Here is a 21,434-nt window from a genome sequence, read left to right on the forward strand (position 1 = left end):
TCCTCCAGTCTCAGTCAGACAGAATGAAACACTGCTGGTCCTGCACCATCCTCACGGTCATTGTTTTGCTTGAGCTCACTGCTGTACCCACTGTGTCAATCCATCTCATTGAGGCTCTTCCTCTTTTTTGTTGACCCTCTACTTTAACAAGCGTGATGTCCTTCTCCAGGGACTGGTTCCCCCGATTGCATGTCCAAAGTATGTGAGACCAAGTCCTCCCATCCTCGCTTCCAATGAGCATTCTGGCAGTACTTCTTCCAAGAGAGATTTGTTCAGTCCATGATATATTCAACATTCTTCGCCAACACTGTCATTCAAAGGCATCAATTCTACTTCGGTCTTCTTTATTCATTACCCAGCTTTCGCATGCATATGAGGCAACTGAAAACACCATGGCTTGGGCCAGGTGCACTTTAGTCTTCAAAGTGACATCTTTGGTTTTTAACACTTTAAAGAGGTCTTTTGCAGCAGATTTGCCTTCTAGAATCCTTCAATATTTATAACTTGAGGCTTTAATTTTTTCTTCAGTTCTTTCCGCTTGAGAAATGCTGAGCATGTTCTTTCCTTCTGGTTTTCTAACTCCAGGTCTTTGCACATTTCATTATAATACTCTGTCTCCTCAAGCCACCCTTTGAAATATTCTATCCAACTCTCTTACCTCATCATTTTTTCCTTTTCCCTTTATCTATTCTACATTCAAGAGCAAGTTTCAGAGTCTCTTCTGACATCCATTTTGGTCTTTTCTTTCTTTCCTGCCTTTTTAATGACCTTTTGCTTTTTTCATGTATAATGTCCTTGATGTCATTCCACAAGTCATCTGGTCTTCAGTCATTAGTGTTCAATGTATCAAATCTACTCTTGAGGTGGTCTCTAAATTCAGGTAGGATATACTGAAGTTTTTATTTTCACTCTCTTGGACTTGTTCTAATTTTCTTCAGCTTCAACTTGAACTTGCATATGAGCAATTGATGGTCTGTTCTGCATCCAGTCCCTGGCCTTGTTCTGACTGATGATATTGAGCTTTTCCATCGTCTCAGACTCTCCACAGATGTAGTCAATTTGATTCCTGTGTATTCTGCCTGGTGAGGTCTACTTGTATAATCGCTGTGTATGTGCTGAAAATAAGTATTTGTAATGGAAAGTTGTTGGTCTTACAAAATTCTGTGATGTGATCTCTGGCATCGTTTTTATCACCAAAGCCATTATTTTCTAACTACCGATCCTTTTTCTTTGTTTTCAACTTTTGCATTCCAGTTTCTGGTAATTACCAATGCATCCTGAATGCAGTTTGATAAATTTCAGACTGCAGAAGTTGGTAAAAATCTTCAATTTCCTCATCTTTGGCATTAGTGGATGGTGCATAAATTTGAAATAATAGTCATATTAACTGGTCTTCCTTATAGGCAGGTGGATATTATCCTATCACTAACAGCATTGCACTTCAGGATAGATCTTGTTCTTTTTGATGATGAATGTGACATTATTCCTCTTCAATTTGTCATTCCCAGCATAGTATACCATACGATTATCTGATTCAAAATGGCCTATACCAGTCCAATTCAGCTCACTAATGCCTAAGATATCAATCTTATACATTTCATTTCATTTTCCTAGTTTCATACTTTGTACGTTCCATGTTCTGATTATTTATGGATCTTTGCAGCTGTTTCTTCTCATTTTCAGTCATGTCATCTCAGCAAATTAAAGTCCTGAAAGCTCTACTCCATTCGCATCACTAAGGTTGACTCTACTTTGAGGAGGCAGCTCTTCCCCAGTTGTATTTGAGTGCCTTCCAACCTGAGGGGCTCATCTTCTGACACTATACCTGACAATGTTCTGCTGCTATTCATAAACTTTTCACTGGCCTATTTTTTCAGTAGTAGACTGCAGATCCTTCTTCCTAGTCTCTCTTAGTCTGGCGGCTCTACTGAAGTCTGTCCATGATGGATGACCCTGTTGGTATTTGAAATACCAGAGGCAAAGCTTCCAGTATCACAGCAACATGCAAGCCACACGGTACAACAAACTGACAGACACGTGGGGGAAAACATACTGTACAGCTACAGTAATCCAAACAGCCTGGTACTGATATAACAATAAAGATACAGGCCAATGGAATAGAATTGAGAGTCCAGAAATAAACCCACATATCTATGATCAAGTGATTTTCAACAAGGGTGCTAAGTCCATTAGATGGGGAAAGAAGAGTCTCTTCAGTAAACGGTGCTGAGAAAACTGAATTTCCACATGCAGAAAAATGAAACACGATCCATGCTTCACACCATACACAAAAATAAATTCAAAATTGATTAAGGACCTAAATGTGCAGGATAAAACAATAAAATTCTTAGAGGAACAAGCAGGGGCAACGCTGTCAGGCCCAGCTTTCAACAATGGATTATCTAACACAATAACAAAAGTACAAACAGCAAAAGACAAAACAAATAGAACTTCCTAAAAATTAATAACTTTTGTTCATCAAAAGGCTTTACCAAAAACCTGAAAAGACAAGCTATCAGCTGGGAGAATATCTTCAGAGAAATCATTCTTCCAGCAAGAATCTAATAACCAAAATATATATAAAACTTCACCAACTGAACAACAAAAAGACAAATAACTCAATTATAAAATGGGCAAAAGACTTGAATAGACATTTCACCAAACAAACAAAAAAAATACCTGTTGCCATCAAGTCAATTCTGACTCAGCGACCCTAAAGAGGACATTCAGATGGCCACCAACCACATGAAAAGATGTTTTGCCTCTTTAGTCAACAGAAAAATGCAAATCAAAACCACAACAAGATACTACTTCACTCCTACTAGGATGGCTAAGACAAAAAAAAGAATGAATATTGGCAAGGATGTGGGAAAATTGGAATCCTTATTCATTGCTGGCGGGAATGCAAAATGGGACAGCCATTGTGGAAAACAGTATGGTAGTTCCTCAAAAAAACTGAAAACAGAACTACCATAAAAAAAAAACCAAACCTGTTGCGAGTCGATTCCAACTCATAGCGACCCTACAGGACAGAGTAGAGCTGCCCCATAGAGTTGCCAAGGAGCACCTGGTGGATTCAAACTGCCGACCTTTTGGTTAGCAGCCATAACTCCTAACCAGCGTGCCACCAGGGTTTCCAGATATGACCCAGCAATTCCATTTCTAGGTATCTACTCAAAAAGACTTGAAAGCAGAGACTCAGAGACTTGTATATCAATGCTCACTGCAGCACTGTCCACAATAGCCAAAAGGTAGAAACAATCTAAATGCCCATCAACAGATAAATGGATAAACTAAATGTGGTACATACATACAATGGAATCCTACTCAGCCAGTAGGAGAAATGAAGTCTTGATACATGCTACAATATGGATGGAGCTTGAAGTCATTATGCTGAGCTAAATAAGCCAATCACAAAAGGACAAACACTGTATAACCTCACTTATATAAAAAGACAAGAAAAGGCAAATGTATAGAGACCACGGTTTATTAGTGGTTACCAGGGGTGGGAAGGAGGGGAAACAGAGGGGTTAACAGTGATGGAAAAATAGCATTGGTTAAGGGTAGGGTTGCACAGCCAATTATTGCAATTGCTGTCAATAAGCTGTACACCTCTAAAAAGTTGAACTGGCAAAAGTTGTATGATAGATATATTTACAAAAAAAAAAAAAAAAAGAGTAGCTGCTGAGGCTGCTTATGTACAACCAAACAACTCACTGGATTTGGTTCCTTGGAGGTTTAGGGTCACAGTTTCATGGGACATCCCAGTTAAATGGTCTAATAACTTGTTTAGTGCTTCTGTTCTACCTCCTGGTTTGAGGCATAGTGCCTAGAGTCTTAAAAGTTTGCAAGCAGCCGTCCAAGGTACAACAAGTGGCCTCTGTTCACCTGCAGCAGAAGAGGAAGAAGGACAGTCAGGAATAGGAGGAGGATATGGAATACATGGCTAATTGCCTCCATGAACAACTGCCTCCTTTGCCATGAGACCAGAAGGACTGGGTGGTGCCCGGCTACCATTACTGAACATTTTGATCAAAGATTCCATAGGAGAATCCTAATCAAAAGGGGGAAAATGCAGATCAGACTTTAAAATTCTCATGGACTCTAGGCTTTCTGGAGCCATGGAGGGTGGATGACCCCTGAAACTACTGCTCTGAGTTAATCTTTAAACCTTAAATCAAAAATATCCTGTGACAACAGAGAATCCCTGATGGAGCAGGAGAGCAGTGGAATGCAGACCTCAAATTCTCATTAAAAGACCAGACTTACTGGTCTGACTGAGGCTAGAAGGACCTTGGAGGTCACGGTCCCCAGACCTTCTGTTAACCCAAGACTGGAACCATTCCAACGCCAACTCTTCAGACAGGGATTGGACTAGACTATAAGATAGAAAATGATATTGGTGAGGAGTGAGTGCTTCTTGGATCAAGGAGACACTGAAACTATGTGGGCAGCTTCTCTCTGGAGGGGAGATGAGAAGGCAGAGGTGGACAGAAGCTGGCTGAATGGACACAGGAATAGACGGTGGAGAGGAGTGTTCTGTCTTATTAGGGTGAAAGCAATTAGGAGTATATAGCAAGGTGTATATAAATTTTTGTATGAGAGACTGACTTGATTTGTAAACTTTCACTTAGAGCACAATAAAAATTAAAAAAAAAAATAGCCCCTGAAGTCATCTCAAAACTGAACAATAGTTTAGTTTAACTAGTAAAAAAGGTCTGCCTTGAGCATCATGCTCTTTTAAGAACTATATATTTATGGGATCAAAGTGACTACCACATCTTGAAAGATTAGATAGGAACCTTAGGGGGCAGTGAGTTTATGTTAATGAAGGAAGAACAACTCAAGAAAAGAAGGGTAGGAGTGGTTGTAGAACTCAAAGAATGTAATCAATGTCACTAAATGCTACATGTAGAAACTGTTGAATTAATGTATGTTTTGCTCCGTATATTCTCAACAACAAAATATAAACAAAACTTGGAAAAAAAATGAACCTGGATTTATACCTCATACCATATACAAAAATTAACTGAAAAATGGATCAAGGACCTAAATGTAAGAGCTAAAACCATAAAATTCATAGAAGAAAACATAGGGGGTAATGCTTCAGAATCCAGTGTTTGACAACAGTTCTTAGATATGGCACCAAAGCATGAGCAACAAAAGACAAAACAGATAAACTAGACTTCATCAAAATTTAAAACTTTCGTTCATCAAAGGACTGCCGATAAAGTGAAGAGACAGCCTATTTAGAAGAAAATATTTAGGAACGAAACATGGGATAAGGGCTTAATATTTAGAATATATAAAGAACTCCTACAACTTAGCAACAAAAAGACAAACAACTCAATTTAAAAAAAAAATAGGCAAAGGGCTTGAACAGACATTTCTCCAAAGAAGGAGGACAAATGGCCAATAAGCACAGGAAAAGATGTTCGTTAGTCATCAGGGAAATGCAAATCAAAACCACAATGAAATACCACTTCGACCCTACTAGGATCACTATGATCAGAAAAATGGAAAGCAACAAGTGTTGACAAGGATGTGGAGAAATGCGAACGCTCATCCATTGCTGATAGATGAGTGTCAAGGATGTGGAGAAATGTGAACACTCATCCATTGCTGATAGATTGTAAAATGGTGCAGCCACTTGGGAAACAGTTTGGTGGTTCCTCAAAAAGTTAAACATAGAATTACCATAAAAACCCATTGCCATCGAGTCAATCCTGACTCATAAGGACCCTACAGGACAGAGTAGAATTGCCCCATAGGGTTTCCAAGGAGTGGCGTGGATTTGAACTGCTCACCTTTTGGTTAACAGCCAAACACTTAACCACTATACCACATGACCCAGAAATTCCACTCCTCAGTGTATACCCAAAATAAGCGGATGCAGGAACACAAATACTTACACACAAATGTTCATGGCAGGACAATTCACAACGGCCAAAAGGCAAAAACAACCTAAATGTCCATCAACAGATGAATGGATAAACAAAATGTGATATATACATACAATGGAATATGTGGGGTTTGGAATTTTAACTTTACCCAAAAATTTGTTTTTTGCCCTGGGTGCCTAAGAGATAATCTCTAGAACCTTGGAATTTTGATAAGGACTCCAAACCTGACAGGATATGCCAATGAGGTGACTCTGGGATGGGAGCCAAATAGGCCAGAGGAACCAATCTCATGACGATCACCTCACATGACATGGAAGATCCTGAGGAAAAGCTATAGACCCTGAATCTCCATTAGCTTCCTGGTTGGTGAAAGGCATATGCTCTCGCGAGGGTGATAACGCCCTCTGTGGGATGTGGAAGCTCTGTGTTGGGACCTTTTCAGACTTCACCCTAGGCATCTCTTCATTTATACCCTTTTTGCTGCAATAAAACTATAATCATAGGTATAGCATAGAGCGCTTTCTGTGAGTTCTGTGAATCATCCTAGTGAATTACAGACCCTGAGGAAGTAACGGAAGCCAGAAGGTCAGAAGTGAGAAGAGCCATGGGACTCCCAAGCTTGTGGCTGGCATGTGAAGCCTTGGGCCTAATCCTTTAACTTGTGAGCTCTGACCTCACTCCAGGTGGTGGGGGTGAGAGGAAGAAGTGCCACATGTGCAGCTGGTGTCAGAGCAGAAAAGTTGAGATTGTTATTTATTCTCTCTGTTGGTGTCAGAAACAGTATATCTGATTGATCCCCACAGAATATGACTTCGCCATGAAGTTCTAATACATGCTACAACATGGATGAACCTTGAAAACATTATGCTACTGAAAAAGTCAGGCATGAGAGGGCAACTATCGTGTGACTCCACCTACATGACGTGTTGAGAACAAATGAACAGAGACCAGAGTGTGTCAGTGGTCAGCAAGGGTGGCGGGAGCAGTGACTGGGAGTGACTGCTTAAGGAGCACTGCATTTCCATGAAGGATGATGAAAACGTGGAAACAGTGGTAATGGTAGGACAACACGGTGAATGTAGTTAATGCCACTGAATTCTGCAATTAAAAATGGTTAAAATGGCAAATGTTTTGTTATATACGTTTTACCCCATTAAAATTTTCTAAAAAAATTTTTTTTTAACGACCTATAGGTAACTTGAAGGTGCTCCCACTAGCTAAAGGCATGAAAAGCAACAAATGCAAGGACTGGCACATAATATACTCAACAAACTGTGACCTTATCGATACTCAAAAAACAAGACAAAAATGCCAAGTCACCAGTCACCCTTGTTGGCTGTTAAGGCACCAATTCATCATTCTGAAAATGGCAAAGGGAAAGAATTAGGCATTTATTCTGTCCTTTCTGTACAGACTGTATTTCAGGGTAACAAAAGAGTTGATCAGGGACATTAGTCCTTATAAAAGAACTCCAGCTACTGAGTAGAGAAGTAATGACAGAATCTCACTATTCTGCAACCTTTAATGAAATAATGAACCTAGGCAACAACCTACAATAACTACTAAAATCCATGAAGTGAAAAGCTGGTGGGAACTTCAAATAGGAGGATAAGGCTGATAACACCTGAACCCACCAAGCAGTCCTAGAGTCACAAAAGAAAGACAACCAGACCTTCTGTGCCTCCTGCTGTGATACAGAAGGGGGTACATAGTGCCACCTCTGAAGTAAACTGAACCCGAATCTAAACGAGCCTCTAGATCTGCCTGCCAGATCTAGATCTGCCTGCCGGATTATAGGAGATAGAGGAACAAGAAGAACGTGGTAAATGACACCAAATCCAGAATGTGGAACATGATGGCATTAAAAAAGACATTCAGATAAATGACATGAAAAATTTCAATAAATAGAGAGGCAGGGCCAAGATGGCAAAGTAGTCAGACACTTCTGGTGAACCCTCTTACAACAAAGACCCGAAAAAACAAGTGAAACGAGTATATTTATGACAAGCTAGGAGCCCTGAACATCAAAGGCAAAGTTAGAAAATGGACTGAGCAGCATGGGGAGGGAGAGATGGTTCAAAAGCAGGAAGGAGTTACTGGACCTGAATCGCCTGGAGCTCTCAGGCACCATTGCTGGGAGTGGCTGCAGCGGGCTGGTGGTACCATTCGGCCACAGTTTCCTCAGGGAGAAAAGCCAGCTGTACAGCTTACTCACACCTCCGGAACCAGAGAAGAACGGCCCTCTCGGCAAAAGCTAAGTACTTGCGTATACTTTACTGCTCCCCCAGCCTCCAAGCTAGCTTCAGTGGCTGTTGATTTTCTTGGGCCTGAGATAGGTCCTGCTGTGCACCATGAGCCATTCTCCTGGCCTTGGAGAAGGAATAAATTCACAACTGGGGAAAAGATAATCTGCCACCTCCACTAACCTGGGGAGCTCAAGACAGAAGTGGCTCCTGTCCAGGCATAAACAGTCCATGGACTTTGAATATCTTTCCCCTCTGCATGGACCTGTGTGGGCCTATTTCACAAGAATAGGCACTTGTTGGCAAACTACAACTGTTTCAGCTATGCGGCAGTGAAGTGGGTGTTTGATGTTTGACACTGCTTTGCCTATTAAACAGGGTCCTCACCTACCCACATCATGGGCCTAAGGACTGCTGGCTCCACTCAGGTCACCCAGCCACCCATGACAGGAGTCCAAGGATAACTGGTACCTCCCAGTCCTTACAACCAAAATCACTGGGTGCCCATGGTCCATCTGCAGAACCCACCCACCTGCGTGCTCTAGGGAACACAGATGCGCTTTCCACATAGACACTTGGGGGATGGTTGTCAGCCCCCAGCGTTGTTCAGAGCATGGCCCCCTACTGCAACCAGATACCTGTACTTACACCAATCCCCACTGCCCCTCTAAGACTGTAGGACAGCGCCTGTACTACACACTTGATGACCAACTACCTGGACACCTAAGCTGAATCAATATAAGAAAAGTGAATGGACTCCTAGGCTCATATACCTGATAACAGCTCCAGCCATCTGGTGACAGGACATTAGAGCTTCAAAGGCAAAAATAATCAAGCTAGCTCACTCAAGCAACCTATTTGGGCATAACCAAAACAAAACAAAGCAAGAAGCTAGGATACAGTAAACAAACATAAAATAAACCAATACAATAACTTATAGATAGCTCAGAGACAACATTCAATACCAAATCACATAAAGAAGCAGACCATGATCACATCAACAGCCTCTCAAAACAAAGAATCCAGGATCTTCTGGATGAAGTTGCCTTCCTGGAATTAATGGATGCAGAATACAAGACATTAATATGCAAAACTCTTCAAGACATCAGGAAGGAGATCAGGCAATATGCAGAACAAGCCAAGGAACACATGGATAAAGCAGCTAAAGAAATTAAAAAGGTTATTCAAGAACATAATGAAAAATTTAATACGTTGCACGAATCCACAGAGAGACAGCAATCAGAAATTCAGAAGATTAACAAATAAAATTACAGAATTAGACAACTCAGTAGAAAGAGGAGCAAAGCTGAGCAAGTGGAAGGCAGAATTGGTGAATGTGAAGATAAAGCACTTGGCACCAATAAATCTGAAGAAAAACCAGATAAAAGAATCTCTAAAAATGAAGAAACCCTAAGAATCATGTGGGACTCTCTCAAGAGAAATAACCTATGAGTGATTGGAGTATCAGAACAGCAGGGGGATAACGGAAAATACAGAGTGGGTTGTTAAACATTTGTTGGCAGAAAACTTCCCTGATATTGCAGAAGATGAGAAGATATCTATCCAAGATGCTCACTCAACTCCACATAAGGTAGATCTTAAAAGAAAGTGACCAAGACATATTATAATCAAACTTGTCAAAGCCAAAGATAAAGAGAGAATTTTAAGAGCAGCTAGGGATAAACAGAAAGTCACCTACAAAGGAGAGTCAATAACAATAAGCTCAGACTACTTGACAGAAACTATGCAGGCAAGAAGGCAATGGGATGACTTATATAAAGCACTGAAGGAAAAAAATTGTCAAGCAAGAATCATATATCCAGCAAAACTGTCTCTCAAATATGAAGGTGAAATTAGGACATTTCCAGATAAACAGAAGTTTAGGGAATTCATAAAAACAAAACCAAAACTAAAGAAATACTAAAGGGAGTTCTCTGGTTAGAAAATCAACAATATCAGGTATTAACTCAAGACTAGAACACTGGGCAGAGCAATCAGATGTCAACCCAGATAGGGGAATCACAAAATTAACCAAGGTAAAAAAAACGCTCAAAACAGGGAAACAGCGATGTCATTATATAAAAGATGACAACATTAAAACAATGAATAGGGACTAAGAAATGTACTCATAGATCTTTCATATGGAGAGGAAGACAAAGCAATTTAAAGAAATAAAAGTTAGGTTTAAACTTAGAAAAAAAGGGGAAATACTAAGGTAACCACAAAGGAGACTAACAATCCTACTCATCAAAATAAAATACAAGAAAAAAAGAGAGACTCAGCAGAAACAAAATCAATAACAACAAATAAGAGGAAAAGACAATACATAAACTACTAATCACAAAAAATTAAATGAGAAAAAGAAACTGTCAACAACACACAAAAAAAGACATCAAAATGACGGCACTAAACGCATATCTATCCATAATTACGCCGAATGTAAATGGACTAAATGCACCAATAAAGAGAAAGAGAGTGGCAGAATGGATTACAAAAACACGATCCATCTATATGCTGCCTACAGGAGACACACTTTAGACTTAGAGGCACAAACTCAAAGGATGGAAAAAATATATCAAGCAAACAACAAACAAAAAAGAGCAGGAGCGGCAATATCAGTTTCTGACAAAATAAACTTTAAAGTTAAATCCACCACAAAGGATAAGGAAGGACACTACATGATGATTAAAGGGACAATATGCCAGGAGGATATAATTATATTAAATATTTATGCACCCAATGGCAAGGCTGCAAGATACATAAAACAAACTCTAACAGCATTGAAAAGTGAGATAGACAGCACTACGATTATAGTAGGAGACTTCAACACACCGCTTTCAGTGAAGGACAGAAGATCCAGAAAGAAACTCAATAAAGACATGGAAGATCTAAATGCCACAATCAACCAACTTGACCTCATAGACATATACAGAACACTCCACCAACAGGAACCAAGTGTACTTTCTTTTCCAGCACACATGGGACATTCTCTAGAATAGACCACATATTAGGTCATTAAGCAAGCCTTAACAGAATCCAAAACATGGAAATATTACAAAGCATCTTCTCTGACCATAAGGCTATAAAAGTAGAAATCAATAACAGAAAAAGCAGGGAAAAGAAATCAAACACTTGGAAACTGAACAATACCCTGCTCAAAAGCGACTGGGTTATAGAATACATTAAGGATGGAATAAGGAAATCTATAGAATCCAATGAGAATGAAACACTCCCATCAGGACCTTTAGGACACAGCTAAAGCAGTGCTCAGAGGTCAATTTATAGCAATAAATGCACACATCCAAAAAGAAGAAAGGGCCATAATCAAAGAATTGTCCGTACAACTTAAACAAACAGAAAGAGAGCAACAAAAGAAACCCTCAGGCACCAGAAGAAAGCAAATAACAAAAATTAGAGCAGAATTAAATGAAATAGAGAACAGAAAAACAATTGAAAGAGTTAACAAGACCAAAAGCTGGTTCTTTCAAAAAATTAACAAAACTGATAAACCATTGGCCAAATTAACAAAAGAAAAACAGGAGAGAAAGCAAATAACCCAAATAAGAAATGAGAACGGTGATATTACAACAGTCCCAACTGAAATTAAAAGAATCATATCAGATTATTATGAAAAGTTGTACTCTAACAAATTTGAAAACCTAGAAGAAATGGACGATAATTTCTACAAACACACTTCCTACCTAAACTAACACAAACAGAGGTAGAACAACTAAACAAACCCATAACAAAAGAAGAGATTGAAAAGGTAATCAAAAAACTCCCAACAAAAAAAAAAAAAGCCCTGGTCTGGATGGCTTCACTGCAGAGTTCTACCAAATTTTCAGAGAAGAGTTAACACCACTACTACTAAAGGTATCTCAGAGCATAGAGAAGGACGGAATCCTACCAAACTCATTCTATGAAGCCAGCATATCCCTGATACCAAAACCAGGTAAAGACTCCAAAAAAGAAAATTACAGACTTATATCCCTTATGAACTTAGATGCAAAAATCTTCAACAAAATTCTAACCAACAGAATTCAGCAACATATCCAAAAAATAATTCTCCATGACCAAGTGGGATTCATACCAGGTATGCAGGGATGGTTCAACATTAGAAAAAAACAATTAATGTAATCCATCATATAAATAAAAGACAAGAACCACATGATTTTATCAATTGATGCAGAAAAGGCATTTGACAAAGTTCAACACCCATTCATGATAAAAACTCTCAGCAAAATAGGAATAGAAGAAAAATCCCTCAACATACTAAAGGGCATTTATACAAAGCCCACAGCCAACATCATCCTAAATGGAGAGAGTCTGAAAGCATTCATCTTGAGATCGGGAACCAGACAAGGATGCCCTTTATCATCACTCTTATTCAACATTGTGCTGGAGGTCCTAGCCAGAGCAATGAGGCTAGAAAAAGAAGTAAAGGGCATCCAGATTGGTAAGGAAGAAGTAAAAGTATTTCTATTTGCAGATGACATTACCTTATACACAAAAAACCCTAAAGAATCCTCAAGAAAACTATTGAAACTAATAGAAGAGTTCAGCAGAGTATCAGGATACAAGATAAACATAGAAAGATCAGTTGGATTCCTCTACACCAACAAAAAGAACATCCAAGAAGAAATCACCGAATCATTGCCATTGACTGTAGCCCCCAAGAAGATAAAATACTTAGAAATAAATCTTACCAGAGACGTAGAAGGCCTATACAAAGAAAACTACAAGACACTACTGCAAGAAACAAAAAGAGACATACGTAAGTGGAAAAACTTACCTTGCTCATGGATAGGAAGACTTAACGTTGTAAAAATGTCTATTCTACCAAAAGCCATCTACAGATACAATGCAATTCTGATCCAAATTCAAACGACATTTTTAATGAGATGGAGAAACAAATCACCAACTTCACATGGAAGGGAAAGAGGCCCCAGATAAGTAAAGCATTACTGAAAAAGAAGAACAAAGTGGGAAGCCTCACTCTACCTTGATTTTAGAACCTATTATACTGCCAGAGTAGTCAAAACAGCCTGGTACTGGTACAACAACAGACACATAGACCAAGGGAATAGAATTGAGAATCCAGATATAAATCCATGCACATACGAGCAGCTGATATTTGCCAAAGGACAAAGTCAGTTAAATGGGGAAAAGACATTCTCTTTAACAAATGGTGCTGGTGTAACTAGATCAAAATATCCATCTGCAAAAAAATGAAACAAGGCCCATACCTCACACCGTGCACAAAAACTAACTCAAAATGGATCAAAGACCTAAATATAATGTCTAAAACGATAAAGATCATAAAAGAAAAAATAGGGACAATGCTAGCAGCCCTAATACATGTCATAAACACTACAGAAAATATTAACAATGCACAAAAGTGAGAAGAGAAACTAGATTACTGGGAGCTCCTAAAAATCAAACACCTATGCTCATCCAAAGACTTCACCAAAAAAGTAAAAAGATTACCTACAGACTGGGAAAAAGTTTTTAACTATGAGATTTCCTATCAGCGTCTGATCTCTAATATCTACATGACACTGCAAAAACTCAACTACAAAAAGACAACCCAATTAAAAAATGGGCAAAGGACGGCTACAACCAATGACTGCCCAGACAGGGAACACAACAGAGAACACCTGAGGGAGCAGGAGAGCAGTGGGATGCAGACCTCAAATTCTCCTAAAAAGACCAGACTTAATGGTCTGACTGAGACTAGAAGGACCCCAGAGGTCATGGTCCCCAGACCTTCGTTAGCCCAAGACAGGAACGAATCCCGAAGCCAACTCTTCAGGCAGGGATTGGACTGGACTATGGGACAGAAAATGATACTGGTGAAGAATGAGCTTCTTGGATCAAGTAGACACATGAGACTATGTGTGCAGCTCTTGTCTGGAGGGGAGATGAGAGGGCAGCAGGGGTCAGAAGCTGGCCGAACGGACACAAAAAGAGAGAGTGGAGGGAAGGAGTGTGCTGCCTCATTAGGGGGAGAGCAACTAGGAGTATATGGCAAGGTGCATATAAATTTTTGTATGAGAAACTGACTTGATTTGTAAATTTTCACTTAAAGCACAATAAAAATTTTCTAAAAAATGGGTAAAGGATATGAACAGGCATTCCACTAAGAAGGCATTTAGGCAACTAACAGATACATGAGGAAATGCTCATGATCATTAGCCGTTACAGAAATGCAAATCAAAACTACAACGAGATCCCATCTCACTCCAACAAGGCTGGCATTAATCCAAAAAACACAAAATAACAAATGCTGGAGAGGTTGTAGAGAGGCTGGAACACTTATACACTGCTGGTGGGAATGTAAAATGGTACAACCACTTTGGAAATTGATTTGGCACTTCCTTAAAAAACTAGGGAAACCCTGCTGGTGTAGTGGTTAAGTGCTATGGCTGCTAACCAAAGGGTTGGCAGTTTGAATCTGCCAGGCGCTCCTTGGAAACTCTATGGGGCAGTTCTATGCTGTCCTATAGGGTCGCTATGAGTCGGGATCAACTCGACGGCACTGGTCGGGTCTGATTTTTTGGTAAAAAACTAGAAATAGAACTACCATATGACCCAGCAATCCCACTCCTTGGAATATATCCTAGAGAAATAACAGCCTTCATGTGAACAGATATATGCACACCCATGTTCATTGCAGCACTGTTTATAATAGCAAAAATATGGAAGCAAGCAAGGTGCCCATCAACGGATGAATGGATAAATAAATTATGGTATATTCACACAATGGAATACTATGCATCAATAGAAGAACAATGACGAATCTGTGAAACATTTCATAATGTGGAGGAACCTCGAAGGCATTATGCTGAGTGAAATCAGTCAGTTGCAAAACAAAAAATATTGTATGAGACCACTATTATAAGAACTTGAAAAATAGTTTAAACAGAATAAGAAAGTATTCTTTGATGGTTACGAGTGGGTATGGAGGGAGGGAGAAGGGTTTCACTGATTAGATAGTAGATAAGAACTCTTTTAGGTAACGGGAACAACAACACACAATACAGGCGAGGTCAGCACAACTGGACTAAACCAAAAGCAAAGAAGTTTCCTGAATAAACTGAACGCTTCGAAGGCCAGCGTAGCAGGGGTGGGGGTTTGGGGACTATGGTTTCAGGGTACATCTAAGTTAACTGGCATAATAAAATCTATTAAGAAAACATTCTGCATCCCACTTTGGAGAGTGGCGTCTGGGGTCTTAAAGGCTAGCAAGTGGCCATCTAAAATGCATCAATTGGTTTCAACCCTCCTAGAGCAAAGTAGAATGAAGAACACCAAAGACACAAGGTAATTATGACCCAAGAGACAGAAAGGGCCACATAAACCAGAGATTACATCAGCCTGAAACCAGAAGAACTAGATGGTGCCTGGCTACAACTAATGACTGCCCAAACAGGGAACACAACAGAGAACCCCTGAGGGAGCAGGACAGCAGTGGGATGCAGACCTCAAATTCTCATAAAAAGACCAGACTTAACGGTCTGACTGAGACTAGAAGGACCCCAGAGGTCATGGACTCCAGACCTTCTGTTAGCCCAAGACAGGAACCATTCCCAAAGCCAACTCTTCAGACAGGGATTGGACTGGACTACATGATAGAAAATAATACTGGTGAAGAGTGAGCTTCTTGGCTCAAGTAGACACATGATACTATGTGAGCAGCTCCTGTCTAGAAAGGAGGTGACGGGGCAGAGCGGGTCAGAAGCTGGCAGAATGGACATGAAAATAGAGCGTGGAGGGAAGGAGTGTGCTCTTGCATTAGAAGGAGAGCAACTAGGAGTATACAGCAAGGTGTATGTAAGTTTTTGTATGAGAGACTGACTTGGTTTGCAAACTTTCACTTAAAGCACAATAAAAATTAAAAAAAAAAATCCCCACCTACCGCTAAAAACTACAAAAAAAATTTTTTTCCAATAAATAAAATAAATAAATAAATGACATTAAAAAGGAGGTGGAGGGTGCAAAAGAGATGAATGGATAAACAAAATGTGGTCTATCCATAAAACGGGACATTATTCAGCCATAAGGAGAAATGAAAGACTGATACATGTTACGACATAGATGAACCTTGAAAAGATTAAGCTATGTGAAAGGTGCCAGATACAAAATGACAAATATTGTGTGATTCCATTTATATGAAATATTCACTATGGGCAAACCCATAGAGACAAAAAATAGATTAGTGGTTCCCTACGGCTGGGGGCCAGAGATAGACACGGGTGATGAAAATGGTCTAAAATTAGATTGTGGTGATTGTTGCATACATCTGTGAATACACAGAAAAATATTGAATTATATACTTTTAATGAATTATATCTCAATAAAGCTGTTAAAAAGGGGCAGCTTTGGTAAAGAGACTTAAAAGACACAAACCAACTATAATATGGGGACCCTGGTTTGTTAGAATTAGGATCCATAAAGAAAACACTTTGAGACGTGGACTAGATGTCAGATGACAGTCTGCTGGGTGTAATAATTGTATTGTGGTTTTGCTTCCAAAAAAGAAAAAACGGATGAAGTGAGTGTGGTAAAATCATGACCACTGTTACATCTGGTGATGACCATTTGGAAGTTCAGCATGTTATTCTCTCTACTTGCATGTATTTTCTACTTTGACCATCTCACTAATCCACACCAACCGTGAGAGGCGAGCGTCATGACCCCCACACCGACATAGAAACCACACTATGAGACAAAGCCCCATGCCCGTCCTGACTGGGGTGGCCTCGGTCAGGGTGTGTCCCACCGTGGGTTGTCAGAGGGGCTTCGTGGAACACCTGGAAGCCCGGGGAGAGGGGCACCACTCTGTGTGCTCCCACACTCACCAGATTCCGTCTTCCTGGGGCACACCATTTCCTTCTTCTCTTGGCCCCACTGGTCCTCAGGACAAGGCTCCTCTCCCCTCTCTATCTGGGTGAGGATGTCAGGCTTGGAGATAGCGTAGTCTGTGTACCGAAGGGGGAAGAATCTGGGTCAGGACCAGACATCTGCCCCCCTCCTGCCCAAAGAGACGCAGAGAAGCCCCAAGTAACAGAAGCAGAGAACGCAAAGGCCAAGCTGTAGACAGAGTGACCCAGCCTCACCCAGGGAGACCAGCGTCTCATAGTTGCCCCTCATCACGTGCTTGTAGAGCTCCTTCTGCCACTCGTCCAGCTTCCCCCACTCCTGCTCCGAGAAATACACGGCTACATCATCAAAGGTCACGGGCACCTGGAACCACAAGCGCCACACACGCTCACACACACACTTACAGGCTTGGCCGCTCTGGCTCCCCCACCCCAGGATGCCCACGAGCTGACCTTGGGTACCTCGCCCTTGCTGCCCGGGGGCAGCCGCAGGATCCAGAAGTTTCTGTTGCGTAGCAGGTTCTCCGTGTTCTCCAGCCGCCTCTGCAGCAGCCCGTATTCCTGCAGCAGCGTCCCCAGCATGGCCCACTTGCCCTCCAGCTGGTTCCCGAACTCCATGGCCGTCTTCTCACAGTCAGCCAGCTTCTTCTCAGCCATCCCCGTGCGCCCCTCCAGAGTCAGCAAGCGGGACAGGCAGGAGTCCACTTTCTTCTCCAAGGCCTGGATGGCGGCCACCACAGTCCAGAGTGTGATCTCAGTGGAGTACAGGTAGGAGCTCTTCTCAGCAGTCAGCTGGGGCAATGAAGGTGTCGAGGGCCTTTGGTCCCCTGTCTGCCTGTCCCTCTCTGGATCCTGTTCACAAGAAAAGACAGATGTGATTGCAACTATACAATCAAATGTCCCCCTTCAAAAGGAACCTCAGAAAGGCTTCTGGAACCCTGAGTGACACTCAGGTAGAAGGTGGGGCGGGGGCTGGAGTGAGGCCGAGCAACAGCCTGGAGTCCAGCCTCGGCAAGAGGAGATACCAGCTGGACCAAGGGGTCAGCATGTGGGAAAGAGGAGGAAACACACAATCCAAGAGAAAAGGTATGTGCCGTCTGAGACAAAGGCCTCCTTCTTTGTTCTTAGTCTCCTGTCCTGAGCATGAGACAAGGCTGACCCAGGAGGCTCTGGAGCACAGCACGGGTGCAAGGTGCAGTTTTGCTCCTCACCAGCTAGTTGATTTGGCCACGGTGTTTGATTTTTCAAGTCTTTCACCTTTCCTCCCACACCTAGACAATGAACACTGTAATAATGGAGCCTACTCAGCTTGCAGGGGGACACTGGTGGTCCCGTGGTAGAATCCTCGCCTTCCATGTGGGAGACACAGGTTCGATTCCCAGCCAACACACCTCAGGCACTGCCACCATCTGTCTATCAGAGGAGGCTTATGTGTTGTTACGATGCTGAACAGGTTTCAGCGGAGCTTCCAGGCTGAAGGACTAGGAAGAAAAGCTTGGCGATCTACTTTCAGAAATCGGCCAGTGAAAACACTTTGGATCACTATGTGCTCTGCAACCAATCACGGGGATGGTGCAGGACCAGGCAGCACTTGTTCATGGGGTCACCATGAGTCAGGGGCCAACTCAATGGCAGCTAGCAATACATAACATGGTAGTAAGAATTAGGTGAGATGATCCTTCACAGATACCAAGAACCCAGCACGTGGCAGATCTCGGTAACTGTGCGTCCTGTGACTGACACGGCTACAGTGACGGTGGTGGTGTTGATGACAAGATGGCTCTACTGGGGATGCAGTAGGGAACCGTTTAGGTGGCCTTCTTCCCTCCACCTCTTTCATTCCGGGGTCCCCAGTGCCTACGAACAGAGGTAATCCAAGCTTCACATCGTATCTTATCTCCCTCCTTACTACACTCTAGCCACATGGCCTCCTAGGCGGTCCCAGGATGTGCCCAGCTCTCCCCACTCTGCCTGCACTCTTCCCACCAATCCTGCACACCTGGCTCCTCTCAGCCTCAACGCAGCCTCTCAGGAGACTCCCCCCACACACATCCCAAGCAGGCCCTGTCTGCTCCTGTCTAGTGTGTCCCAGCACTGATCCACTGCTGTGTGTCTGTCTGCTGGTTCTGTGGTTTCTTCCCCTAGCAGGGTCTGTTATTTCCTGGTGCGTTCCCAGCTTCTAAAGGAGGGCTTCCTCACTGCAGAGGCTCAGTAAGTATTTTTCCCACAAATGACCGACTGAACAGCTGAACAACAGTTCACTCAGTGCCATTTGTGAACACTGATCACAGCAAAGGTATGGTGGAGATGCAGAAAAGTTTGGAGGTGATCCGTCCCTCTCCAGGAGAAAAGCCCTGCATGGAAACATATGAAGAAGAGACCACAAGACCGGCTCACAGAGTGGAGGGCAAGATCTTGTCTGGGTAGTTTCCAGGACCCGGGTCAAAGGTTTGAGTGCGCAGGATGTCAGGAGGGGCTGTAAATGGGTCCGGGGCTCTTCCTCCCAGGGGGCGGCCAGCACAAGCCCCCACCTCTCTGCTCCTTGTGCTCCATACCCAGGAAGTACGCACCAAACTCACTACTTTAAAGGGAAGGAGGTTCCCCTTAAAGAGCATCTGGGGAAATCAGCCTTTCAAAAACTTCTTGGAGATCCATTCATCACAGCAAACTCCGCTTACTGAGCTCCTGACAAGCGCTATTGCTGTGTGTCAAAGACCAGCACAGGGTTCTCCGCTGGGAACTCGACAGGCTGCGCACTACGAAGCAACGTTCTCCAATCTGCTAACCTGGCCGTTTGCTAATACCCACCCACAATCCCATTGTAGACCGTATTTATTCATCCTCCCCTTGGGGAGACGTAAAGGGCTTTACAGGGGGTCTCGGCGGGCCAGGCACGGTGCCCCGGGCCGGTCCCCTCCGCCGGCCGAGCCGCTGTCACCTGGGCGGCACCCCCACCCCCGCCCCGGCGCCCCGGCCCGGCCCATCCCCCCGCGCGGTGGCCGCCCGCGCTTCCACGAGGCCGGCTGCAGGCCGCACGGACGCCCCGGGCCGCCGTCGGGCGCCCCGCGTCTGGGCCGCGCGGTCTGGGCCACGCGGGCGGCGAACGGGCCGGCGGGGCCCGGAGGCCACGGGCGGGGCAGGAGACGGGCCGCGGGGCCTGGGGGCGCTTACCCGGGCGGGCGCCGCGTCGGCCATGGCTGCGCGCGGGGCCGGGCGGGCGCGGGGCGGGCGCGGGGCGGGCGCGGGGCGGGCGCGGGGCGGGCGGGTCCGGGGGCGGCTCCGCGGGCGGACGGACGGACAGGCGGACGGACGGACGGACAGGAGGCCGCGGGATCCGCCGGCGGCCGCCAGCTGCGTCCCGGCCACGTGCCCCGGCCTTTTAACCGGAGCCGCGCCCGCGGCCGCGCACAGCGCCCCCTGCAGCCGGAAGGACCGCGCCGCCCGGCCGCCGGCCCCCCGGACCCTGGCCGCGCTCCTCCGCCACGACCCGCTCCCGCCCGGCGCTGCCGAGCCACCGCGCCCGACTCGGCCAGACCCGAGACCCCCAGACTGGCCTGGAGCCGCGCGCCCGGGACCCGGCGCCTCGGACCGTCCCGGAGCCCCGCGTCCCGGCCGGGACCTGCCGCCTCCCCACCCGACTCGGACCCGGAACCGCGTTCCTCGGCCCCCCGCGTCCCTGGCCCCAGAACCGCGCTCCCGGACCTGCCCTTCCGCCCTGTGGGTCCCCCGGGGTCACGGGGAACGGGGACCCGGCACCCCGCCCTTTGCCGGGGTCGCGAGAGTGGACGCCAGGGGCCGCCTCTGACCTCCCCGCAGGGGCTGGGACGGAGGGAAGGTCCACGGCCCCCCAGGAAAGGCTGCAAAGGCTCCTGGGAAGTAAAGGAGGCTTTGGGGAGCAGGGCGGTCGGCTGGGTGATCCCAAGCGTGTTCAGACTCGCTGCTGGAGCCCCTTTGACAGACCCACAGGGACTGTTGGTTTGGGAAGAGAAAAAGTATTCACTGTGTGCCAGGGAAAGAGAAAAGCGTTTTAAAACTTTTTTTCAGTTTTCCAGAACAAATGTAAAGACCTCAGGAAAAACTTATTTACAAAAAATCAAAAAGGCTCCCCAGATCTTTCCCAGGAACTTCACTTCCTTGGGTGAGTGTAGGTCTCCTGCCCTGGGGTCTCCTCTTGGCCACACCCGGGGCCCCTGACTCGCTGCCCCCATCCCTCCGCCAATTCAGGCCCCAGGCACCTGAGGAACCCAGGGATCTAGGGCCCATTTCCCCCACCTGTAGCCGGGAGCTCAGTCTGGAAACCCAGAACTAACCTCTGAGAGAAGTAAGTTTCATTTTCTATCTTTTCTGCATTTTCCGTTTGCCTGTGCTCTTTGTCCACCAAGTCAGAAAACCTCCCACTGCAAATC

The 21,434-nt window shown here is 44.1% G+C and overlaps 1 protein-coding gene across 1 annotated transcript in view; it reads right to left on the reverse strand.

Annotated features, from left to right (window-relative positions):
• Positions 1–20,264, reverse strand: part of ZNF783 (zinc finger protein 783) — a 40,921-nt gene extending 20,657 nt beyond the window's left edge. Inside the window, exons 1-4 of the mRNA XM_049893707.1 lie at positions 20,200–20,264; positions 17,482–17,880; positions 17,266–17,392; positions 17,008–17,127 (exon numbers count right to left, since the gene is read on the reverse strand). Of these exons, the coding sequence (XP_049749664.1) occupies positions 17,008–17,127; positions 17,266–17,392; positions 17,482–17,880; positions 20,200–20,223 (670 nt within the window). The 5' untranslated portion in view covers positions 20,224–20,264. The remainder of the gene's footprint in view (positions 1–17,007; positions 17,128–17,265; positions 17,393–17,481; positions 17,881–20,199) is intronic.
• Positions 20,265–21,434: the final 1,170 nt, after the last annotated feature.

This window comes from Elephas maximus, chromosome 8, assembly GCF_024166365.1.
Source record: "Elephas maximus indicus isolate mEleMax1 chromosome 8, mEleMax1 primary haplotype, whole genome shotgun sequence".
Lineage (NCBI taxonomy): Eukaryota > Metazoa > Chordata > Mammalia > Proboscidea > Elephantidae > Elephas > Elephas maximus.